This window comes from Anas platyrhynchos, chromosome 3 (genome assembly GCF_047663525.1).
Source record: "Anas platyrhynchos isolate ZD024472 breed Pekin duck chromosome 3, IASCAAS_PekinDuck_T2T, whole genome shotgun sequence".
Taxonomy (NCBI): Eukaryota; Metazoa; Chordata; class Aves; order Anseriformes; family Anatidae; genus Anas; species Anas platyrhynchos.
The window spans coordinates 72,201,496-72,227,987 of record NC_092589.1 but is presented as its reverse complement, the minus strand read 5'-3'; the positions used below and the strand labels follow the sequence as shown (position 1 = coordinate 72,227,987).

The 26,492-nt window shown below is 44.3% G+C and overlaps 1 protein-coding gene across 10 annotated transcripts in view; it reads right to left on the bottom strand.

Moving 5' to 3' along the window:
* FYN (FYN proto-oncogene, Src family tyrosine kinase) overlaps positions 1-26,492 on the bottom strand; it is a 129,377-nt gene that overhangs the window by 3,267 nt on the left and 99,618 nt on the right. For 6 of the 10 annotated variants that reach the window (XM_027454688.3, XM_027454689.3, XM_027454686.3 and 3 more), the window contains 6 exons: positions 24,131-24,280; positions 21,077-21,241; positions 16,644-16,823; positions 14,949-15,025; positions 14,699-14,852; positions 7,521-7,652 (listed from right to left, as the gene is read on the bottom strand). In XM_027454688.3, coding sequence (XP_027310489.1) covers positions 7,521-7,652; positions 14,699-14,852; positions 14,949-15,025; positions 16,644-16,823; positions 21,077-21,241; positions 24,131-24,280 — 858 coding nt within the window. Of the gene's footprint in view, positions 1-7,520; positions 7,653-14,698; positions 14,853-14,948; positions 15,026-16,643; positions 16,824-20,437; positions 20,594-21,076; positions 21,242-24,130; positions 24,281-26,492 lie in introns of all 10 variants that reach the window. The other 4 variants (XM_072036097.1, XM_027454690.3, XM_072036096.1 and 1 more) reach the window with 2 other exon arrangements.

Here is a 26,492-nt window from a genome sequence, read left to right as displayed (position 1 = left end):
AATACAGGCTGCTTGCCTTCCCTTTCTCCCTTTCCAAGCTTCTCACAGGCTGCCCCACAGGTGTTCAGTCTCTCGTTTGGTCACGTTCTGGTTGACTCACAGTCCTGGTTAGCCTACTGCATCACCTTAGATTTCCACACCAGCACTGACATGCTGTTTCCTATCCTTGGGTAAGGTTCTACAGAGTGATGGAAACAGCAACCATGGTACTCTGCAGAAACTGGACTCTGCATGGAGTTAATGTTCTCCTGGGCTATCCGGTTCAGGCTGATGCTGTTAGGTCACACGGGCTCACAACAAACGAGGAAGGCTTGCCACACACAGAACAAACTTCTGGATGTTCCTCATTATTCAACTAGAACATTTGCAAACATATTCTACTTTTTTTTTTTTAATTAAATTGAAAAAGAACACTAGTGGTCTGTGAGTCATCGCCAACCCAAGGGCAGCAACAACCCAACCCAAACCTTCTGGTGCCTTGTTGTTTTTGAGATGCTACACGAAAAAGTAGCATTTTGCTCATGTTGTGCTCTTATTATTATTTATTTATTTTTGTCTGTGTGTTTTGAACAAAAAAAATGCACTTTTTAAGCACTGTTTTTTCACACCCGTGTCTTTGAATCAGTTGAATTACCTCAATTTTTGGGCTAAGAGGTTCTTCTGTGCTTTGCTTCCCTTACATAGTAAAGGCTATGCAAATAAGAGTTACCAGTAACTCATCTACTGTGTATACCTAACCCCCAAAACAAACTGAATTCTTTGTTTTTACTTTGGCAGTGCCCCTTTAAGTACAACATGGATGGAATCAACAGCAGCAGGAAAGCTCCTTCCCAACTGATTTGTTACTCTAAGATATCAAATGCTTGGTGTTTTTATCCGGTGTATTACTCGGTGCTGCAAGCACACACTGAAACTTGATAACAAACTCCGTGCTGGAAGAAAAACCCCGAGGAGGGGAGCGTGGGGAGTAAAAACACAAACAGCTCTTCCCTTCCCTTTTCTTTTAAAAAGATAGAGAGAAGAACATAAAAGAGGCTTTGCTGCCTGGAGTCACAGTCATTTCTGTCCCAAGTTTTGCTCATCACGGTATAATCCAGGAAAACGCCCTTCTCTGTCTTTGTCCTTTCCCCTCCCTCCCAGTAAAACCCAGATACGAAGCTAAATCGAGCAATCCTCACATTCCTTGGTGGAATCCATGTGTCCAGCAAGGGCTGCAGAATCCTTTTGTGTGCTATTGATTTAAAAAGGGAGATTCAAATACATATATATATATATATATTAATCTTGCTTGTGTTATTACTTAGACTTATAAAAATAGCGATGTGTCAGGTATGCTTTTTACTTCTTAATGGGCCTATTTATGTTTACAAACCCATTATCTGGATTTGCTTAGCTTATCCTACAGGTTTTAGTGTTTCTCTTTTGATGGCAGGAGCCTGTTGTATCTGTACTTCTAGCACCACAGACAGAATATTTGAACAGCCTGTACAACTCTTCGCTCCTAATGAATACCCGAGAGTTTCAGCTCTTTTAGTAAATAATAAATGAAATTCTGATTGCAATACATTTCTAGATACCTTAAAAGTTTATTTAAAAGAAAGCAACACATAAGCCTGTGGAATAAACTACTCAGCAATGTTCTTCTGTTGACTACAGCTATTTCACCTGCTTGAAAATCAGTTTGTGCTCATAACGTTTCTAGAATTAGCATTTGAACCCAAAAGTAAACATCCAATTTCCAAACGACGGGTTTTTCATTAACTACTCAGTCCCCGAGAAAATCAAAAATGAAATAACTTCCCAGCACCCAGCTTTATTAGTGAAACTTGCAATAGTCCTAGGGTGCCACATGATACGGCCTCTTTAAAGCTCAGTACAATAAAAATCCAGCTCATACAGATGAGAGACAGAAACACAATGCTGTTTGAATCCTCCTGGAAAAGCTGCAATAGTAAGAGTTACGGTGACATAAAAGGGGATGTAAAATTTCCAGTTGTGGCTAAAAACAGCCCTGGAGCTTGGTTAGACAGAACACAGCAGATGTGCAAATAGCACAGACCTGGGCAACGCTGCTGCTCCAGAGGGCAGGAAACAAGATTGCTGGAACTAGGCAGCATCCCCACACCCAAAGCTGAAGTTGTATAGATTACTTTGGGCAACATGAAGTCCACTGAGGACAGTGATGGTTTTAAGACACTTTATTCTTATTTTCTTGTGTTGGACTGAGAATTATGCTCCTTCAACCCTCACTGCATGATTTTAGACCAATGACTAAACACGAATACAGACTCAAATGCTTGAAGTATGACTCCTAAAACAACAGCTCAGCTGCTGCCCTTCCCCTGATATGCTATCTTTCAGGTTCTCCAAGAGTCCAGAGTTGTGCCTCTGTTCGTGTTCACAGGTTCCTCAGTCCTGGACAGGTTTGCACATCTCTAGTGCAGTTGAGAAAGTAAAACCGTGCAGTTGTCTGTAGGGACTAGATCAAAACTGGCACTCTCAGAGAGGTAAAATGGAGACAGGTTGATTTGTGGGTTTTGTTTAGTTTGATCTAGGTGCAGAATTCCTAAGTTCTGGGGGCAGCCCCACAGAAAAGGTACAGGTGAGAGGAGAGGGATGGGGGGGTTATGCAGGGAGGCCATGACATACACTGCATAAATAGTACAGTGAAGAGAATGGGAAAGCTGTTCCCTTTGAAGCACAATGATGTTTTTTCAGAGAATAATACAAACTTATTCTTGTGCAAAAGTATTAACAATTTTTAAACATCTGGAAGTCATACCACATTATTTAGAAATTAAGGCCTGAAAATCCCCAAGTACTTATCACCCTCAGAACACCCACAAAACAAAGCTATCAAAATCTTTTATTATTATTACTTTAAATACGGTATTTAAAGGTATTTAAAATATAAATATTTATTTTTTGCTTGGTATAAGAGTTGTGACTGAGCTTTCCTGCTTACAGAGAAACCCACCCAAGCTTACCCATACTATGTGCTGAGTACACACCTCTCTCTCATCATTAGCTACCATCCACATGACGATGGTACCCACACGTGCTGGGTCACTGATGTGTACTCAGCCCCAGCCTTCTGGCCCCAGCCTCCTGCAGTGATGAGGAGGAGGCTGAACACAGCTCCCCAGGGACTGCAGAGCTACTTGGAGTCCAAACTTGAAGACCGAGCTGGCTGGAGGCAGCAATGTGGATAATATCATGGTGGCTGTCAGAGTGGCCATAAAATGCAAACGCTTTCCATGTGACAAGTTCAGCAGAAAGCAGAAGGGGCCAGTTCAGAGGTGCTTGTTTAGTGCAGCTGAGAATTTTGTCTATCCAAAAGGCAATGTATTAATAAAACAGACTGCTGCTACAGAAATGCAGCCTCTGACTCTTAACCTCCATTAAAAAGACACTAAGATCCAAGGGGACATTTGTGAAAGTGGAAAAAAGCAGAACCTGAAAAAGGTTGACTAAGCAGATTATTTTTTACACTTGGCTCCTCTTCTGCCCATATCCAGTTTTTATTTCTCCACTGTGACTGAAAATAGAACCTCAACACACAGAAAGACCGTGAAAGCTGCTTATTTCAACCTGCTGCCTTGTGAAAAGGATGAGAAAGCACTGTTGGGCAGCAGTGTGCTATGTCTGTCGACGAAGGAACAGGCTTGGTGGAAGGATGGAGATGGGGGCAGCTGTCAAAAAGTCAGTCCTGATTGTGAGAGGTACAATGTCTGGGGGCAAGGTTTGACTGTGAACTCTAGCCTGATCTTCACCTCTGCCAGCAAAATCTTTACTGTTCGTGTGTCCTGCCCCTGCTGCAGCTTTTCCTCCCAAAGGGGGTCATCCATCTGGTGGAAATCTGGGGGACAAGGAATGCCAAGTCCTACTCCATACACAGTCTGTGCCCCTCCTAGAAACTGCCTGTCTTCTCCTTGTGGTGTTTCTCCCTCCTTTGTGCAAACGTAAAACAATGCCTGGTTCTCCAAGGCATGAGGCCTTGGAGAAGGCCTTGGCACCTACTGTGCCCAGTGGGCATGGTTACCACCAGAGAACCAGGGTGCAGATGTACATAACCTCTCCAGGCACCAAGATATTGTCAAGCAAGAGAGTGATTCCTTTGTCTGAGGACGTTTCCCTGCTCTCCCTGGCCTGCTACATGCTAAAAGCAGGAACATCAAGACAATGTGCCCACCACTATGAAAAAATGGGTGTTACAGCAGAGTGTCAGCTCCATGACCCTTTTTGTTTCAAAGCTGACCCCGTTCAGAGCTTGCAAATCCACACACCAAGTTGGTCAGCAGTGAACTGCATTCCCTCGGTCCTCTGAGAGGCTCAGTCCTGCCTCTCTGAGTGGCCGAACTTCCATCTTTTCCTCCTCATGCAAGCCAAGACACGAAGGCAAGAAAAGTCCCTTGGGTGGGTCTGAACCCTGCCCCGGTCAGGAACCAACATTCATGAAGCCTTGTCCTTCCAGAAAGTCCCTCCTCTCCCCAGCATGAAGCTGGAGATGGATGAACTTTTCTATGCTGGTGTCCTGGTTTCAGTTAGCACAGAATTAATTTTCTTCCTAGTAGCTGGTGGAATGCTGTGTTTTGGCTTAGGATGAGAAGAGTGCTGATAACACCCCGATGCTTTAATTGTTGCAGAGCAGTGCTTATACTAAGCCAAGGACATCTCAGCCTTTTGCTCTGTCCTGCCAACGGGCAGGCTGGGGGTGCAGTAAGAGCTGGGAGGGGACAGACCCAGGACAGGTGACCCAAACTAGCCAAAGGGGTATTCCATACCATCTGACGTCATGCTAAACAATATATAGGGGTGGCTAGCCGGGGGGAGGGGGCCGGACTGCTCGGGGTTAGGCTGGGCATCGGTCAGCGGGTGGTGAGCAATTGCATTGTGCATCACTTGTTTGTACATACTATTACTTTCGTATTATCACCATTGTATCATTATTATTATTATTGTTATTATTATTTTTGTTATTATTATTTTCCTGTCTTATTAAACTGTCTTTATCTCAACTCACGGGCTTCACTCTCCATTTCTCTCCCCCGTCCCAGAGAGGGAGGGGGGAGGGTGAGCGAACGGCTGCGTGGTGTTTAGCTGCCGGCCGGGTTAAACCACGACAGCTGGGGAGAAGAGTCTCCTTTCTCAGAGACTTAGGAGGACTTTCTCACCTGAGCCCTCTTCCCATCCCACATGCACAGGCAGGCTTAAGAGAAAGCCCCAGTTCCCCTCCACTACTGCCTCGGCCTATAAATGCCTCCCCACTTAGGGTCTGGAAAATGAGACCTAATGGAAATCTCTAAAGGTTTTGGAAATAAAACCTTGAAATCGAGCCTGCTCTTAGGTAAAACTGACAGAGAGGGGAGTGCTCAGGCAGGGCATAACAGAGGCAGTACGTGAGCACCCAGCCACCTGCTGACTCCGAGCTATGTAACACGCAAGAAGCCGTTTCTGGCTTCTTGATGACTTCCTAGCATGGCTAGGGGAGAGTGAGCTGGAAGGACTCTCAGTGCGTGAGGGCTTTATGCAGGGAGGGATGAAGGGGAAGGACGGTGCTGGAAGAGGAGAGAGGCCGCTAGCTGTCTTTGATGCGCTCCAACTGCCATCTAATAAAACTGTCCACGTTTTCAGGACACAGACCATGCCTGAGATTTCTGTCAGGGATCCTACAAGAAGTTATATATTGCGAGCACTTAAGTGCACATCCAGTGGCCTCGTTCTCCCACAGGGAGGGAAAGAAACACTTGGGAAGTGCAGATGTCCTCTGCTGACCCGGCCAACGCAGGGTTCAATAACAAACCTGTGACTTAACACAGGGCTTAGACAGACACTTTTGCCTCCAAGAGTATTTTTTCTGTGTGTATTTGTTTGAGCTCATGCAGATGATGAAAGGCTAGGCACTGAGCAACGCTGCCCCACAAATGTAGGGCTCAACAAAAAAAACCCAAATCCTTAATTCTGCCATGGCTGGCAGAGCAATTCTGCTAGCACTGGCCAGGAGCATCCTCTTCCTGCACCCCAGCCAGGATCTGTGCCCATCCCATAGAAATAACACCCTATCAGCTATGTCTTACGCATCTTCTCTCTATCTTCAACCTTTGCACGCAGTCTGTGCCTGCTCACTGAGCCCTCAATAACCTCCTGGAAACCACTGCTCCCCGACGCCACTGCCGGTAATCCTCGGGGCAAGAAGACCTTTGTGCCTGCCACTGCCACAACTGCTCCATGCGGTGGCAACACCCTGCTTTCTTCAGCCACATGGGGAAGGGCAGGGCAGAGGGATTCACCCATCCCACAGAAACACCCCACCCCACTTTCTGCTACCTCAGCTCTGTGACTGCTGGCACAGTCACAGCTTTGCTACGCTGCTCCCTGCTAATCATGCAAAAATTCACCTCCGATCACGAGAACCCCTCCAGTCCCCAGGTTCTCTTCCCTAATACTGGCTGCTAGGGACTAGCAAAGCTGAACCTTCTGGAAAAGCTCTGGGAGTTCAGTTTTGCTGAGCTCAGCCTTCTGAAGTGGCGTGAGATACAGCAGGATAAATTGGACTCCACCTTGATGCTTTTCCTGCTGGATTTGATGTATGGCTCTGCCTGCTTGATAACAGCACAGACTGGGAGACTGAAACTGCTTTAGGACACTTTCTACTAAATCAGCCCTAGCGTACACAGCTGAGGTTTACTGGTGAGGAATTAAAACCCAAAAAGAATAAAGATGCAGCCAGATGCCCTGTTGTCAGTATCCGTGGTGATAGGTAAACAAAGGGATTAAATCCTTTTCCATGTAATGCGCTGCTTTCTCCTCACCCCTTTCCCCTTTACCTGAATGCCTGCAGTCTCCAGGGGCGGCAGCAGAAGGTAAAGCTCTTTCTGCACAGGCAGATCCAGTCACCCCGGCTACAAATCTTAATCCACGGGATACTTGGCAGGCTTTCAACAAAGAGTCACGGGGCCTTCGTTTCCCCCATGCAGAGAACCTGGCCCCTCTCTGACCTTGCTGTGAGCTCTGGCCTGCACATTACACATTTTTTTTTCCTTTCCTTTCCATCCATGTCTAACGCAAGGATTCAAATCTAAGAGTTCATAAGAAGGAGATTTGGTAATACCAGACATCCAGACAGTCATCAGACCTTGTACAGAACCAGGCTGACAGAATAAATGCAGTAGTGCGACTCTGGGAGCTGGTTGGTATTTTAAAGTGAATGCAATACTGTGGAGAGCTATTTGCTCCGTTACGTAGTTGTTTTACCTTGCTTTCATTATTTTGCTAGAAAGTAAATGAATTTAAAACAATTAAAAAATAGAAATGAGTATGTTGGATTTTCTGCCTCTTGTTACTTTTACCATGATGATCACACACTGTCTTTCAGTCAGGACCACTTTCAAGCACAAGCAGAACCTATGCATGATAACCACCCTTTGAGCCCAATGAAAATAAACACACTTTCCAATTTAAGTATATAGCTCATTCCCACTCCTTTCCCAGGTGATGCAGGGCTCAGACTATTTTCTTACCTGGGTATGGCACTCTCCCTTTTGTTACCAGCTCTGTCAGTAGGATCCCAAAAGACCACACGTCCGACTTTATTGTGAACCTTCCATACAGTGCCGCTTCCGGCGCAGTCCATTTAATGGGAAACTTTGCACCTAGCGAAGGAAGAAATAAATCTTAATCAGAACAAAGACAGAATCAAAGTACCACTTCGCAGGTGACTGTTTTGTTCTGCAACACCTGCAGGCTGATGGAGCTGCACGCAAGTATTAACAAACAGGTCCATGGAGGATGCTCACAGACAGATGAAACATGTAGGGCAGAAGGAAAGGCTTAGCAGGCAAGGAGTGGGTTTGTCCCCACATCCCAAGAGAGGGTTAAAAAGTTTTAATTCAGATTTGAAGTTTTATAACGCAAAAAAAAAAAAAAAGGTTTAAAAGCCAGTAAGCTCAATGTAATAGAAAATCTTTCTCCTAAAGTGTTTCAAATTAACATTTCCCTGTGACATTTGCGAGTCACACGCAGTTAGCACATATGAATAGGCGTGAGATTTATTAGAAATGCACCTCCCAGATTCCCTGATCAAACCGAGCAAAACACAAAACAAACAAACATGGTAAAAATGTAAATTAAAACCAAACCTAATATTTCATTAGAAACATGCAAGGATTTAAAAACAAGATTGCCATTCAAGTTGCTTGGAGTACAGCGATGTCAAGGCACAACTTCGCCCTGTGATTTATAACTTGACAGTGTACTTTAAGCTCCTGGCATTGAAAAGCCTGTAGTGCCTTTAATACGTGCAGCCTAATGTGCTCATCCATCAACAGAGCTTGCAGGAGCCAGTTGTGGTAAGGATGGTACGATAACAAGCCTTTAAACTCTGATTTATTTGCTTTTCCAATCATTTACTGTTTTCTTAGGGAAAATATTTTCAGTATGACTTTAAAGAAAAGTCTTGTGGTAATAATTAACTTGTAGTATGTATGAAAAAATATGCAGACATTTCCCTGGTGCCTTGTATTAACATACAGGCAAAAGAGTTGTGTTGCTTATTGCGGATCCCCAGTGACAAACACTCACATTTTGAAACATACTGACTTTGACTTCTCACCACCCTCTCATAAAAGCTCCCTTAGCTTTCGGGAGGAGTGTGGAAATTGTAACGTGGACAAATCACTCTCAGGGAGTTAAGTTATAGCGCTGTTTACAGTTCTCTGCGGGCACTGTTCTGCTGCCATATCCAGTGCTCAGTGCCTCGCATCTTCTGCTATATGCTGCAGTCTGAGTTGGACCAAGACTACAGAGCAGACACGGCAATTCTCATCCCCTTACTTAGTAAAACATGAGGTGTGCTAAATTTTTTCTACTCTGCTTGTAATTGATCCTAAGAGAGAATATTACTCAGAAACAAATACTTTTTTTTTTTTTTCTAGTAAAAATTGCAGATGCTCAAGTAAGTACTGCTATATTAAAAGACGTAAGACAGAGCTTCAAATCCCTAATGCCTGAAGTAAGGAACTTAAGGCTAGTTAAGCATCAACACATAAGTGGTTAGATTTGCAAAGGTGCTGAAGGATTTGTGAATGTCTATTCACTTTCAAACCAGCCTGCCTCTTCCGTATTTCCATCAGTTGGCCTGCAGGCAGGAGCTATAATTCAGGTGCTCAGCTTTGGCCTCAGTCTCCCCAGCTTCATGGGACCAATCTTGGTTTACAAGACTCAAAATTTGCAGAACTTCATCTTATTTTAAAATCCACCGTGGCTGGGATGTCTGAGGTCTCTGCAGCAGCCTGGTGTCTGGTGGTGTGTGAGATGGCCAAGCCTGAGGGTTTGCTTGTTCATGTGTTGCACACATTTCACTCAACATTATTTTATTTATTTATTTATTTATTTATGATCAGCTGTGTTGGAAGATGAGCACTCGTGCTTCCCGTTTGGGCCAAATGACCTTCAGAGGTCCCTTCTGACCTCGAGCCACTCAATGACTCTGTTCTTGATGCTCAGATAGAAAGGAGGCAACTGCCTACAGGTCATCTTTGGAGGACAGAAATCTCTTCAGACTCCTTCAGGGCCAATTCCCCCAGCATTTTTACCTTCCACATTTGCTGCTAGAAACCCAAAAGGTGCTGAGCACCACTCTGAAGCCTCCCACTGCTGCTGGAGGCACTCGTGCAGGCCGGACGCTGCTCCCCTTGCTCAGCAGAGCTCCTGGCTGACATGCAGCCTCTGCACACACACAGCCCTGTCCCCAGCATGGTGTTAGAAAGAGCAGCCCCCTGCCCAGGCCCCGGCAGCTTATTAAACAAGCTGACTCCGTGCTGCACACAAATTGCAGCATCAGATCATCAGATAAAATGTGTAGTACTGACAAGCATCTTAATAAATCTGATAAGCCAAATTACCCCCGCTGACAAGGCAGCCTATCTGTCTGCTTCTGTCAAGGCAGAAACACATTGTTGGGGGGGAATTCGTTTCTTTTTTTTTTTTTTTTTTTTTTTTTTTTTTTTCTGGAACATGCTTTATTACAAACTAGCAAGTCAGTAACTGTCTGTACAAACCGATCGCAGGCTGCATTCCTAGGTCAGGATAGCCTGTCTTTGCCCAAAAGCAAGGTCTTCGTCTGTGGCTTTTATCTCCATCCCTCTTTTGAAACATTTCAGCACAGGGAAAGCCTTTTTTGGACTCCTGCACTGTGAGGCGAGCCAAAGCTCCTGGTACAATGCTGGGTCAGAGTTGTGGCCCTGCCTTTTGCCTCTGAGGATTTCTGTGAGCCCGGGCCCTGCTCTGCCCCGGTGTTCGCACCCAGGAGGTCACCTCCCACTCAGGGGGGATCCCCTGGGAAAAGCAGCCCCTGGTCCTGCTTTGAGTCTTCCTCCAGCCCAGCCAGGCTGTGTGAGGAGGAGGAGCAGAAGGGCCTGGAATAGCCAAACGCCCTCGATATACAGCTCTCTGTGTGGTTTCTTCTGAGGCCAGCGAAAATCTCTTGGAGCTTTGTCTGTCAGATCTCAGTCTCGACAAAGCACAAACCCCTGTGATTAATGCCCCAGAGCCACTGCTGGCTTGATAACAGCCGTGTTTCCAGAAATGCTACGAAGCTGCTGCCTCTCGTACCTTAAAACCAAGCCCAGCACCCCCAGTGCCAGGAGCGGGGAGCATGGGAACCGCCGGGTGAGAGCCGGAGGGCGCAGCTCAGCACCACAACGCTCCCGAGGGTGAAAAGGGAAAGCCACAAAAGGTAGAAATGAAACGCTGAAGCAAGCATGTAACAGGAAACGAGTCAGCCTGGGTAGGCGATGGTGAGTGCTGTGTGGGAGGGACTGCGCAATTACATTTTTTGAGCTGTGAGAAATAACGTGAAATAGGGAGGCCGATCCCTCCTCAGGAAGCAGGGAACAAGGGGCACAACCACGGGCCCAAACGCAGCCCTGGCCTTTGCCCTGTGTCCTTGACTCCTCCTGACCCGGTCCTGCTCCTTGCTGAGGAGCAGATGGCACCTCTGCCATCCCTCTGGGACCTCGGGGGTTGCTGCTGAGAATCAGGAACCATCAGTCCTGCCTGGTCCATGATGGACCAGGGAAAGGTGGGCATGGAGCGAGGGCAAAGCCACAGATGCTGCAGCTGGTGGCCAGCACGAGGAGCTCTGAGGAGCTGGTGAGCTGGGAGCCAAGCCTCCACACAAGGATCGGGGAAAAGAACCCAAAGAAACCCCCGCTCTTTTTGAGGAAACAAAAATAAGAAGCATCACTCGTTTCTAAGCCGGGCGGGAAGGAGATGTTTCTAAGCATTACGGAGGCAAAAGTTGATCCGAAAGTTTACAAACATGTAGCAGAACTCCCAAAATAGCTGTGACTTGCCTGGAAGGCATAAGTTCCTTATTGTTTCGTGTGTGCCTGGAGCAGTGCTGCTGCAGGCCCTGCCAGTGAATGCAGCAGAATCATGGCCTGGTAAATAATTCTGCTCTTTTTTTTTTTTTTTAATTAAGGCAAATTTAAATTTGTATCAGCTGCTACTGCTTAGAATAGTAACAGCTCTTCCCTAGCAGCTCTGTGGAGCACTCGGCACTCTCCACAAAAATGCCATGTGCTTGGCCAAAACTCTGCGGAGCTGTGAACCAGATAAGTGCGAGGGTAGCAGAGCTGGGAAACCCTGTGCCTGAGGTGATGGGAAGTTTCTCTCTGTCCTGCAGAACACCAGGAGTCTCGAGGCTTGCCTTTAACACAGGCAAAATCACGGATGGAAGGAAACAAGACTGAATACGCCCGACACTGTGCGGGGGGAAAATGATGTTGCAACAGCGGCTGCCAGAAGAAGCAAGCCCTGACGGTGCAGGCTGCAGCAGCACAGTTCCCCACTGCAGCCTTTCAGATGGGCGTCGCTTTAATAGGCATGTTTTTCCCCTTTGATTACTCACTTCCTCTCAGAGCAAGAGGAGCCAAGTGCTCATTACGAGCCAAGAACTTTTTTTTTTTTTGGGGGGGGGCTATTATTTAATGGCGGTGCATGGCTGCTGGTCACACACTGTAAATCATCAGCGGTGTGACCATCTCTTTCCTTCCTGACCACTGCTGAGAAATGGCAGCGCAGACAACGAACCGCTTTTTATTTACCTCTCATAAATCAGGAGCGGCCGGGTCTCCTTTGTTCGAACCAACAAGAAAATAAGCCGGTCGGTGAAACGTTACCACCAGGCTGAGTAATACCCACACAGGTTCAGGAATCCCACACTCTAACCCGCCGGGGCTCAAAGCATCCCCATCTGTTTCCTTTCAAAATATTTAATCGGAGACAAAAGTGACAGTGGGGGAAGGGAGCAGGAGATGAAGTGAGGCCGGAGAAAACCACCTCTTCCTCAGGCCGACAACAAGCTCCCTGCGAGCACACTTAAGCCCTGAGAAGCAAAACTGCTGAGAAGAGAGTGACCGAAGGCTTTAATCTGCAGATTTCAGGAGGCAAAACATTTCCTCCCTCCCACAGGAGCTGCCGGTCTGCAGCGCTGCCCACCCCCTTCCCTCAGCCGGGCTCTCCTCCCGTGTCTAAACTCCCACCGCGGCAGAAGCCAGCTTGAGAAACACGGCAGTCCCCAGATGCCGAAGGGATAGGTCATGGGAAATGAGCACAGGCAACCATTTCCTTCTGATACTGTGGTCGCCACCAAGCAGCGATCAAAACTGAAGCTGAACACAACAAAACGGGGCTGAACTGCACTTGGAGAAAAGTTCCAGTGGCATATTAGAAGCCATCATCCTCAATAAATTAGATGTCCTAGGCTCAACCTTGGCTGCCCACCTGGCTTGGTGTCCCGACCATCAGTGACACAGGCTAAAGGCCAAGCCATTCCCCCTTTCCCAGCCACTTTTTCCACAAGTAATTTCCATGGGCAGGACATACCTACGACCACGCTCCTTCCCCCTGCCATTTCGCTTCCTGCAGCTCAAAGCTTTCCCACCCCAAATCCAACAACTTTTATTGTCTTATAAAATCTGAGCTTTTCCTCCACATCAGTCAGTTGGGTTTTTAAGGACTTTTAACACGTCAAGAGGGCACAACTATTCTAAGACATTTAAACCAGGAAACAAACAGGTCATCAGAGGATTTCCTAGGGATCATGAGCTTGAAGAGACTTGGCCAGAAGTAGGTTACATAGCTGTCTATTCAAATGAATAATTAGTCCTGTCAAACTATACACTGGGACATTTCCAAGGGGAACAAAAGACATGGCAGTGAAACAGACAAAAATGAAGATAATATAGAAAATGGTTTCAAAGCCATTTTACAGACTGGATCTGGCTGCCTTTTTCAAGGCAAACTCGTCTTGTTTTGCACAGGGGAAGGGCCAGCAGGCAGCTTTCTGCTGAGCAGAGCTTGCAGACACTGTTGTTACTCCAGAGAGACTGACACGAGGCTATTTTGCTAGCAAGGAGCAATTCTCACCCTCAGGCTCCACTCAGTAGTGGTTAGCTCTGCATTAGTACCTACCACAGGTTCCTTAAGGGAACCCACGAAATAATCAGGGCTTCCCTCCTGAATGTGAACTGTTAGCGTGGATGCAGCCCGTGCTCCCCGTCCCCGTGACTAGGTACTGCTGACAGCAATTAGGAGGGGTGTGAGCAGTGGGAGAGCTTCTGCTCCCAGGCAAGAAGGTTTTCTGGAAACTCTCTGGCTCCTTCTGTCAGCGCTTGGAAGTTAGAGAAAGGGATTAGCCCTTTACTGGCGAAATTAATGGCGAAACTTGTGCTAAAAGAGGGACTTCTGGCGAAGAGAAAAAAACTTGCAATAGGAAGGGGTAAACGCGGGTTATGAGGCACTCAGCTTCACTCACTTTCTGATGACACACAACGTGGTTTAGTAAGACACTCGCTGGCTTTGGAACTGAGGAGGGCCGGAGCGGTATTTACCGACACGTATTGAGCAAGCACTACCAGCGGGCTGCCAGCAGAAGGAGAACAAAACCGTAGCTCTGCAGACTTGGACCAACATCTGACAACTAAGCACAACTTGTAAAGAACAACTAACTACAAAGGGCCTGTGTCATGGCTCAGTCTGCACACACACACACACACACACGCATCCTTTTTCAAAAAGCTGTGGTACTCTTTGATTTGTTTTTACAGCATATCAGTGGTCGGCGGTGCCCAGCATTCTGTGTGGCACTGGAAAATGGCTTTCCTATTAAAGTAACCTGAAATTCTCCAAGTTAACAGTTCTCAGGGAGACAGCTCTATTGCATAAAGACGTAATTCTCAAACAGATTTCTTTGACTAGTTTGAAATACAGAAATCAGGAATAGCACAGCAATGTTGATAGTGGTTAGTAAATACTAGAAGGCACACCATTAAAGAACTAGCTAACAGGCTTTTCTGTCCCCAGTCAGGCTTTCTACGGTGCAAAGTAAAGTATCTTCTCTGTTGCAGCACCATGAGGATCTCATCTTTACTGTCACTTCACCCACCCATGTGTCTATTCATCATCTTTCATTTAAAAACTGACCAAAATGAAACAAAAACAACTAATCAGACCTCCCCTGTAGGGGATGCATTTGGCAGTGGAGTTCTGGGCTAGGAGTTAATATGAGTTCAAGATTTACTGAAGGCAACTCCAAAGCACAGGAGAGAGTTGTTTTTTTTTTTTAATGATGTTCTACTCTTCCTTCCCCTGTCACAAAAATGATGCTCAGTGCTACGCTTGCTGCTGTATGTACCTTGTCTTGCTGTATACTCATTGTCTTCAATCAGCCTTGCTAATCCGAAATCAGCAATCTTGCATATTAGGCCATTTCCCACCAGAATGTTTGCAGATCGCAGATCTCTGTGTATATAATTCATCCTTTCGATGTACGCCATGCCTGCAGCCACCTGCATGAAACACAATGGGTGCATTTTAAAAGGAACTCAGACATCAGTGGGCTACACAACATGCACACCTCAGTGCTCAGTACTCTGAAAACAGACCTGGGCTGCCATGTCCACTAAGTTCGGTAACTTCAAGGCTCGTCCTTCGCCGTCTTTTAAGAAATCTAGCAAACTCCCTGTAAATGCAAAGTAGACACAATACAGAAATGTTGCAGAAACAATGGCTATCAGGTTGGAGATGCAACAATATGTGCAATATTAAAGACAATAATGCTTTGAGTGCAAGTGGACAATTTCAAAACAAAACAAAAAAAAAAAAAGCAAACACAAGAGTTTAAAATTTTCCTGCTATACTTGTTTCACTCTGCGTTAAGGTTGGCTTGCAGAAGAGTATGTCACTAGTCCAAAGAAAGTTGCAGGGAGAAGAAAGTTGTTTTTAATTTTCCTGACCATTACTAAGGAAGCTGATCTTTCTTAACTTTTCCAGTGCTCTTTGAAACTGTATACCTGCTGCTCTCAAAAGGCCTCAGCCCGCTGAAAAGCATCAGCTTGGTTCCAAGCCACACAAGCTATGGAAAAAGTCAGATCCCAGCTCAACCTGCTCCAAAAGAAAGGTCAGCCTGGAGCCTGGTAACTCCAAATGGGCTAGCACTAACAAAGGCTAATTTTCTTTAGGAAATTGGTAACCACGCTATTTGTAGCCCTCCTTCTCTAGTTAACAAACATGAACCATTAATTTTAGATGATCACTGTTCAAAACTAGAGAAGACCAAGCAGAGATCAAATGGAAGTGATTTTAGCAAAAGCAATACGGACACAACCCCCTCTTGTAAGGAAAAGCAAGGAAGTCCCCTGTAGCTTTTAAAAATAGCATAGAGTGCTACAGCTCCCTTCCCAACCTTTTATTTAAGCAGAGAAGTGTAGCAGTCTCCTTTAAATAAGGTCAGTGAATTGGTTTAATAAATAAGGGGAAAAGAAAGTTGATTAGACATTTCTCCCTTGATAAATCCTCAGCCACAACCTCAGAAACAAAGATGGAAAATGGTGCAGTAAAAAATAGTAAACTAAGCCAAAATAAACCACACATTTCAGAAGGCTTTTGAGAAGTTGTTTTTTTCTTTCTTTCTTTTTCTTTTTCTTTTTTCTTTTTTTTCTTTTAATGGGAAAAAGCACATGCTTGTCACTAAGACATATGATTAAAGTGTGAGTTAGTCAGCGTTTGGATGCCTCTGAGCAGGGAGGTGGGCAGGCACCTGCCAGGAAAATAAAAATCAATTCCAAATAGGCTGAAAAAATGTACTGAAAAATTCAGAGTGTATCCTCCAATGTACAATGAAATTTCCCTGTGAGAACTTATGTTTCCTATTTGGTTCCTTTGCTTTTCCAAAACAGGCAGATTTTTTTGCTCTACTCTCAGCACCCCTGCTGGAGAGATCTGATGGAGCTGAAAGTTTTTCTTTTCTCATTTTACTATGTTGTTACCAGTTAGGTAGCTTAAAGCAAAAGAGAAGGGAGAACGAGAAAGGGAAGGGGAAAGAACAGGGAAAAGAAAAAAGAATCATATGTGCAAATCATATATTACAATGATGCAGTTGAAAACACTTAAGATGCACTGGCTTCTCCCATGTCCACCTCATGCAAACTTTCTTTATGTGATTCTTGCTTGTACACCTAGGGCATTTTAGTTTTTGGGCCCCATTCAGAGTTGAATGACTCTGTATGAGACTCAGAGACTTCCTCTGAGCTTCGAGAAAGAAAAAATACTGTTATCAAGGGCAGCAGCTCTGGCTTCACCTTTGCTCATGTACTCCGTGACAATATAAATGGGTTCTTCAGATACCACGGCGTAAAGCTGGACCAGTTTGTCATGTTTTAGCTTCTTCATGATTTGGGCTTCCTCCAGGAATGACTCTGGAGACATAGTGCCAGGCTTCAGAGTCTTGATAGCCACTTTAGTATTTCCATTCCACGTACCTACAAGCACAGACAGTTAGTTAGATTAAACATCTGCTGCTCCTTTTTCTGACTGATACATAAAACAGAGGAGTAAACTAGCAAGGACACAAGACTGTTTTGTGTTTTTTTTAAGAGTGGTTTCACATTTTGCCTTTTCATTTACATTCCTCCCACGCCTCCCTCATGTCTTAGTCTTTTTCTATTATACCAAAAATAATACTCCCATTGGCACTGGGGTGTGATCTCTCTTGTCTTACTCAGACAACGCTTCCAGTGATGTCCACGGAAACCTCCTCTGAGTACAAAATGCAGGACTGCTGAAATCCATCTTTATGCATTTCCCTGCTAATAAGGAATGACTCCAGACAACAACACAGCTCCAGTCACAGATTTGGATAACAGAACTGGTTAAACCCAGAACTTTCCATTTGCAAGACATTTTGACATGTTGTTTTTCTTCTGAGTCAGAGGAAAAAAATATATGAGAAAAATTCCCAAGGAACAAATTCGGAATCGATTTCATTTCACAAACATGGGCCTGTCTCCAGACTGAAATGTGTCTTTTCCCTTCCCCTCCTCGCCCCTGGAAGCCCGGCAGCTGCTGGCTGAAAATGAGGAGGTTCCTCCCCACCTCACCTTGTTCTCTGCTTGTGGTTGGGACTGATATAGTCACACCATGATCTACCAACCCTCACAATGGGGCTGAGGATGTGCCAGAGCTGCTCCCAAGGGGCTGGGGCATCCTTGTGGGGAGAGCCAAAGGGGTGCAGAGGCCCTGGGGTGCAGGGCAAGGAAGGGAGGCACCTGGCTCTGGACCCCGAAAACCTGCACAAGGAGCTCGGGAGAGCCAGGGGAGGCTGACTCAGGGCTTCCCACAAGAGGTGGGGTGGCACTTGGGAGTTTGCAAGGAGGGCAGGGAGGAATGGAAAGGAAAAAATCAACAGCTACCTATGTTAACAGGTTTCTCTGGGGCTCAGGGGAAGGACAAGCGAAGAAAACGAAAGCGGGCAGAAATATCATTTCCCTAGAGCCTTCTGCTTGCCCCTGGGCCAGGTTTCCCTGAGCCCTGCTTCAGAGGCAGGGCTGCTGTGGAGCCGAGCGGGAGCCCTGAGCTCGCAGCAGCCTGCAGCGAGGGCTGAAGCCACCAGCCCTGGAAGCGCAGGATCCCCAGCAGCTTGCTCTGTGAGCTGGCAGAAGTCCAGGCGAACACAGCTCAGCTGTGTGTTTTCATACAGCGCTGTGGAGTTGTCAGACACACACAGAACTATGGGTGTTCAGAGAAATCCTCGACTGCCTTTACTGATAAATTCACTGCTCTGGTCCTACAGTAAAGAGGAGCAATGGAAGCAATGGCAAATAGCAGATCTACAAAGTACATTGAAGGTTGAGGCTCAAATCTAGCTTCTATAAATTAGGGTGTCAACAAAAAGGGTAATTCCTAGTACGTATCTGTGAAAAGCGCGTTGACAATCAGTTACCGCGGCTCAGCTGCTGCACAGGAACTGGTTAAGCCAAAATAACTTCACTGTGAGCTCTTGCAGCCTGCCAGGGCATAAATGAAGCGGGTTGCTCTTTGTGTGAGCAGTCAGTTCCCAGCTGCCATCTCGCCTCGTCCAGGGCAGGGGAGAAGCGGTGGGGGAGCCGTTGCGGATGCTGCCTGTTGCTTCCAGGGCTGCTCATGCAGCTACAGGCTGTCTGAGGAGGGGTTGAGATGCGTATTAGCCAGAATATGTGTGCAGTATGAGTTTGGTTTTCACTGCGCCTTGGTTTTCTTCTGCCAGCTCAGCGCTAAGTGCTGTGACCACTGCTGGTGCTGGAGTGATGTCCTCAGCACCTGAGAGCACCTAAGGCAGGCTCCTGAGCTCTTGGCTTCACAAGCAGAGTGGCCAAAACCTTTTGGGATGGGTGAAAGGGAGGGTGTCCTGCATAGAGCCACTGAGACATGGACCCACAGAGCGCTCTGGTCCCAGTCACTCGCAGGAGCAGCACCAGTTACACAAACTGGGGCAGAACCCGAGCCTCACAGACACCAGGGTTTTTGTCACTGACATTAATAAACTAGGATTTTACCTTTGGTTAAGAAAAGAAAATCAGACTGAAAGGTAAACTTATTCTCTCATCCAATTTAAATCGTAAAATTTTCTTGTTGTGTTTTGGTATCTTTGTATCTCACAGACAATTAAATAACTTTCATTAGCGGAGCCCTCCCTCTGAACTCCTCCCGCAGGTAGTTAGTTACTACTTAATGGCTTTTTTATTCTTTTTTACCGTGTTAATCTATTCCAATTTGGTAACGCTTCAGGGCTATTAACATTTTTACTGTACATTAGGAAAAATAATGTCACAACTGTAATAATATTTTCTCCATTTCTGACAGATATTTGGTACTGGCACTTGGCACTTTGTTTCTCATAGCTGATTTTTTTTTTTTTAAATTACATTTCTTACTTTAGCTTATTGTAACAGTTTAAGATCACAAAAAAAGCTGGCCACTAACTATTAACATCAACGTGAAACTCTCACGCGCATTCAAGATGGAAAACAAGAAGGTGAAACTGTGGTTATATAGGGATGCTAATATAAAACATAGTTTGTTTTTATCTTTTTTTTTTTGGTAATAGCTCAAATACATTCTATAAATTTCAGACTTGCTGCCATGCTCCTTGCTGTAGTCTTGCAACGGAAAACAGCTGCAAGAGCCCAGGAGAACCCACTGGTTATTTTGGTTTTACATTCTTTGTGTCGCTGCAACAAAAAGAACGACCAAACCACTCCACCAAATGCCTATGAAGTAAAGAAACAACATATGGTGAGTCTTTATTTGAATCAGACGTTTTAAAAGAGGCTACACAGAGTGCAGTTTGGCACCAAAATTGAGCCCACCTCTTATTAAATGGCCACTACATTGTGTTTCAATGCTACGGCCATTCTAAGATTTATATATATTTTTAATTGCTATTGTTCTGTAGTCGTTAAAAGAATGAGGCCCATAGAAAGGGAGTAGTAAGTAAAGCTGGCAAGTGGGCAGAAAACAATGTCAGTGGATTTGGAAAATGTCAGTGTTTCTGGACTTCAAAGTGTGGGTTCAGCTGGGCTGGGCAAGTCTTGACTCTATTGTCCCTGGACTCTATATTGAGTTACAGGATTCTGCTGCAGATACAAATTTCAGAACTGAATTAATGGAGTGGATGCATGGGAAAGCTAGCTTGACAGTATTAGCTTGCTAATCTTTAAATCTGGGGGAGGGGATGGAAGCAATTTCAGGGTCTGACCCCAGCAATGCTAAAACAGATGAGGAAAGAAAAATGCCTGTTTACCAGGTTAATTTCTGGTTAGCCATTCTGCTTTAAAAGTTCAGCATCATTTCTGTTTTAAAACCTGACAACTGTGTAGTGACTCAAATAAACTCAATGCAATTAATGAAGTTGAAAGCCTTGCACTCTCCTATCAGTGTGTGTAAATGAAAGCAAGTTTCCATGGGGATTACTGTATGTATGTCTGTTTGAGGTGATACAGTCTAACATTTTGTATTATTCTGATCTTTCAGCCTTAAGATCTCTACTTGAAATGCTTATTTCAGCCAAGAGGGCCTTAAAAGATCCATCCAAAGGAAAATATATTCTCTGCCTTACCACGCCACACTTCAGCGAAACAGCCCTGACCAAGCTTCTGTTCCAGAAATAATGAATCACGTGCAACTTCCCATGCATCTTTAGCCAATCCAACAGTTTGTGGGGTATTATTCGTAGCAATCACAGTTAAGTTAAAACACAAACCATCAGCTTTCTCTATAGGAGAGGAAATTAATAAAAAAAACACACTTATAATCCAAAATTATGCATGCATTGAGAAAGATGGAAGGTGACTTGTGTTTCAGTGCTGCATTAAGGTTCATTTGCAAACACTGATTTTTGGATACTGAAGGTAAAGACGTTTTTTATTAGCTTGCAGGAAAAGGCTCACTGGTATAATTAACAGATTGCTATGTGAGCTGTGATTTATTATTAAAATGGTGGTAATTTGTCATAATTGAAGCCTTCCAAGGAAACATGAAATTTCAGTTTTCTTTTGCCATCCATTACAGTAAAAGTTGAAGATTAAATTAAATAATTTCAGGGTCAGAGTCGTGATTGCAAAGGTATTTCTCCAAACAATTTGAGCTTTGCTTTTTTTTTTTTTTTTCCTGTGGGTCACGATGTCCTACATTTTCACCTTCCATCTTGCAATCCCCACACAGAGAGCTATTTTAGAATAATTATTTTGCTCCATACCCATCCATACTTCCCCAAACTGCCCATTTCCCAGTCTCTTGATCAACTGTAGGGATTCTCGTGGAATTTCCCAGACATCTTTGGTTTTGACAGACAGATCAGTAAGCCTTGGCATTCCTTTATGACAGGGGACTACTAAGCGGCAGCAAAGACCTGCAGCTCTCTCTGATGGAGCCAGAAGTGAAGCCAACAGCAAAGAAGAGGAAAGAAAAAAAAGTGTGACATGAAACAAAAACAGTAAGCATAAAAACAATGCTACTCACAACAGCTGTTAGTTGCATACCACAAAGCATCCTGGAAGATTAGAAATTGAACACTGAAACATATTCATCTGAGACAGAACAGGAAATATTTTAGTTTCTGCTTCCACAGCCTGCAATTGAAGGTGACCATCAATGGTTTATCTTGTGGACTCAGGATTTCCCTTCTCCCACAAAGCTGCATTAAGATAACTGCATAAGTAACTGGTATAGTAGATAGTACAGCATAACTTTTTAAATATCATCAGTAACTTACAAGCTGATTTGTTCCTGAACTAAGTAACAGAAACATAGGGAGGATTCAGTTTTTCTGAGAATCACAGTGATGAAAATTAGGCAGAGTTTTTGCAATTTTTTTAATGTGACCTCTGAAATGGTATTTTTTATATCCTATTCTGTGAAAATGTATTTTTCTGAGTATCCTCTAGCAGTCTTTTTCTAGCATTCCTAGTAAAACAGACTTTTATTAGTGTATGAAGCCAGTCCTGCATCATTTGGGGCAGATTCATTATACTTATCTCTTGCAAAGCTTCACAGAAGACTGAACTGTGACAAAAGTCACAAAATATTTTAGCCAGAGTAAAACCAATGATTTATATATATATATATATACACACCTACACATACATGTTGTGTAATATACTATGCAGCACCAAGTAGGCTATGATATAAAGCTTGCAGAGCAGCTTGTATCTTAAAACAGAGGCAGCAGAGCAGGACAAGGTGGGCAACTGCTACTGGTTTTTTAGTCTCAAATACAGTCCTTATTCTGCTGAGCAAGACTTCTTTCTGGGAAGGTGAAAAGTTTCTTTCAGCATCACAGTGTGGGCAAGCACCAAAGTTCCTGCAACACCACACTCTACCTCCTCAGCACAGCTGTTATGAGGTGGTGGGTCAGTCCCCAGAGACACCCTGACAGGAACCCTGGGCTTCCTGCAGCAGGACAGCAAAGTCCACAGAATGGGAAGATGACCTGGTCAGTTGGCACATCTTATTCCAAGATAATTCCAATAGGAACATCAGGGTAGGGACTACTCCAAATACGGACAGTATCTGGAAAGCTTCCTTATGATTTTGGATAACTGCAGAAAAGAACTAGAGGTTTACAAGACCTCCTTGTCTTCTTTAATTGAAACACCAACAAACAAACAAGTTGGCATGCTGGTGCTCCAGTAAGCCTGGGCTGCACGCACCAGAACAATACTCATCCTTGAAAGATTTGTTGTTAGGGAATGGTGAATGGTATCTGTGCAAAGCCACACTTGGTACTTCCAACTCCTGACCCAGGACTGGACAGCGATGGGATGAAGGCTGGAGGGGCTGACCTATGGACTCTGCAGTGGTTCTTCAGGAACCACACTGACCTTTACAGAGCCATTTGGGCATCACTGAGATCTAAAAGCAAATCTAGGCAGTCATAAACCCCTCTCCCTGAATCCAGAGTGCTGAACAGGTAGTTAGAGGCAGTATTTATGTTTTGAGTCAGCTGGGCCTGGGCATGGGAGACTGCAGGTGAAACCTCTGTGGGATGGGTCTGCACCATCAGCTCCTGAGCTACCCTGACTGGATCTCACTGATCGTGTCTCTGTGTGGCAAGGAAATGACTTTTCCCATATTTGTCCAGAGACAAATGTGTCTCTGCATCTGTGCACGGGAAATACGCAACCCAAATATTTTGACCACAGATAACTAAAAGTTGGCGTATATCAGTTGGTATAAGGAGTTTGAAAATTATCATGCTTAGATGTGAGTTTTTATACATTATTTAGCTTAGCTTAATGCAGAGTCACCAGAAACAGCTAGAAATTCTCCCAGGCAGCATACACCCACGAGAAACTGGGCGGAGAAGACAGCCAGATGTCTAGTATGAATAGCATAAGAATACAGCAGACAGAATACAAAGAATACATGAAAAAACACCCCACAAAGAAGTTGATTTCCCAGTAAAATTTATGAAAAGTTTTTGAGCAGCGAGCATTTGGGGTCACTTGCTAATATTATGAAAAGCTAAAGTAAGGATAAAAGAAAAAGAATAATTTAAAATTCAAACTTCTGCTTTGAAAATGCCCATGCTGAGAAGCATGGCAATCTGTTACATAAAAAACAGTGGTCTTATGCAGAGGTCTGGGGTTTTTTTAGTTGTAACTATTGTATACCAATCCCCAGTGACAGCAGGATGCACTTTTGGGTTGAATAGTTCATGTTACATTTTAATCACAGGAATTTAGAAAAAAAAAAAAAGAGCTTGGTGGGCGGACGCAGTATGCATTGAGAAACACCCGCCTTGCTGTATTTATTTTTAAAATTAGGCCAATTAAAATTTAAATGTTAATACTCTCCACAATGAACACAAACTCAATGGGAAAATTTGAGTCAGGTTATATACGCAAACCTTTTGGTCATTGCTTTAAGTGACTGAATTCCACACTGCAATTCCCTATTTGCTTTATTAGGAATACTGTGCTGCAAAAGGTACGTGTTAGCAGTCGCTTATGCAGAGGGAATTCAGATGTGCTAGTCAAATTGAGTAATTCTGTTTGCTTAGAAAAGGGAGAGCAGGCAAAGCCTTTACCTCAGCAGAGTGCTAGCTTTTAAAAGCTCAGCCACTGTATGCTGTGAACAGCACTCAAAGCCATTTATAACTGTAATGGGAAAGGGATAATGGAAGATGCATTACAACAAGCAAGAGACATAGCTCAAATGACTCTTTAGGGCATCTTACACATCCGTCAGCTCAGCAGTAAACACTTGCTTTAAAGTACTTAAGAGTGCTACGTATTATCTGAAAAGTTACCTGAATAATGCTGAACCAGCTGCTGAAGAGTTTCAAATTGTGCCCGAGTTGTGATATAATATCCACCATTGTCAAGTTTGCGAATCTTATAATGTTTGACATGATCTCCTTTCATATCATCCCAGTCACGAATAGACAGGGAATAGGCACCTGTTCCAAGAAAAGGAGAAAGAAAAAATTGTAAATGGCTTTTTAGACACAAATTTTCATTTGCTGGTCATTTGTTATAAAGTGAAAGAGAAATTGCTTCAAAAATACCTATTGTATCTTGAAAATAACAAGAGAATCTACCACATTAAAGGAGGTATCACGGAAATTTTAGTGTTCACGCCGTGTCCCTTTCATACTTTTCTGGAAGGAAATCAGGATGTCTATGTAAATGAAAACTCGTATTTTAACATTTAGTGCTTCAGGTTATTAAATTGACTTTTCCCATTTTAAGTGCCAGGTCACTCTGCAAATACTCTTTTTCAGCTAAATGCCAGTAGGTGGTAAATGTCAAGATTTTCATAGGGAGCACTGGAAATAATGACTTTATATACGGGTAGCGTTGTCACCCAGATGGATCCCAAGCTTCTTCACAAAAAAAATTAGCATACTTTGTACATCACAGTCCTGGGAAGGTTGTACACTGCTAACACTACGCACCAGAAGACCTGCAAGAACTGAACATTTCACTTCACAAATCCATGCTGGAACTTTAGAGCTTACTGATGGGATTCAGATGCCCAAACACAAGGGTTAAGGGCCATGTGAGATGCCTCAAGACATCCTGCTTGGCAGCAGTTTTCCCACAGGCTGGGCCACCAACATGGCGACCTGCACATTCAGGTGTCTTAATGATCTGTTGGTTCTTTATAGATTCAGAGATGAAGCCATATTTTATAGCACAATGCAGTTTTCTGAGCAAAACCACGGCCATCTCATAGGCAGTGAAGTCATGTCTTTGCTCAGGGTTCAGATTGATGTTGTGTTTACTCAAGGGTAATTCAGGAATTAGAAGAAAAATACAAGGGTAACTGGCAGCTGCAGAGATGTCAGAAAGGTCCTCCTTCTGGAGTCCAGGCTGCTTGCACTGGTAACCATGTCAGCTAAGAACAGGGAAGGAAAAACACCGGCAGACAATTTGGGATAGTCTGAAAGGCAGAATGATTCCTACAGTCTGATGGCACGGACTGCTGATGATCCAAATCACAGTACTTTTCAACACACGTGACAGATTCACATCCTCCAGGATCACCTCCAGCTAAATGAAATAGTTTAAAAAAAACACGGTTATGTGGCTGAGATTCCTGATATGAAATGCCTTTCTTGGATGTCTCCCCTCTCCCCGGGAGGATGTTTTATGGGACTCTAAAATTTATTTGACTGTGTTATACTGCAACAGGTCACACTGGTAAATGGCTCACCACTGAGTGGAGCAGCAGTGGAGAACAAAACTTCTCCACCCTGACTCCCTGACACCAAGGGCTTCTCAAATTCCCTGTTGTTTATCCTCTAAATAGGAGGAAAAGAGCCAGCACTTCCACACATGATTCTGTTTTATGTGAATGGCAGACACCCTCAGAGAAGTGACAGGGTTTTTATTTCTAAGTGTAGAAAAATACTGTTTGTTTAGGTTATTTTTCTGAGGAGATTCTCCCACTAAGTAAGGGCATCTCTCTAAGCTAGGAGTTCAAAGCGTTTGGGGGATTTGCAAGCTAATTTTGTGCCTGCCTTGTACCAGCACTGCTGGTTGTACGCTGCCTGCCTACTTTCACATTTTTCCAGGCAGGGTTTTCCACCTCTGCAGTTGTGAGTTTTGATCCACAAACGCAGCAGCAGCTGTATTTTCTTTAGTCACACTCCCTGCCTATCTGGTCACTATTTCGGATTCTTTAGGAAAATGTAAACAATCCCTGGCTCCAGGTCTGCAATCAGATCTGCGTGGGTGGCCCTTCGTGGACCCCCGATGACCTCGGATCAAGTTGCAGGACTGGAGCTTTAGTTCAAATCTGGACAAAAACAAGAACCAAGATGGATTTTATCATTCATTTATTTAGGCTGTTGGTTATTTAGACTACTCATTATTATCCGCGGATAGATTGAAATATAAAAGATACACGTAATAAAAATTTGGGTAGAAATATGACATTACAATATATCATTCTAATGAATTTGTTAAAAAATGAACCTAAAACCAGACAGCACTGGAGGGTGGAGATTGAAACCAGGTGAAGGATTATCGAGACAAGAGCTGATGAAGTACCTGGGTAGTGAGGCATTGAAAGAAACGAAAAGCCAGCCTTGACTGATTTATTTTGGAAGTAAGGAGAGAAGGCGACCATGATCAAGGGAGGTCATTCATGCTGAAGTCATCCAT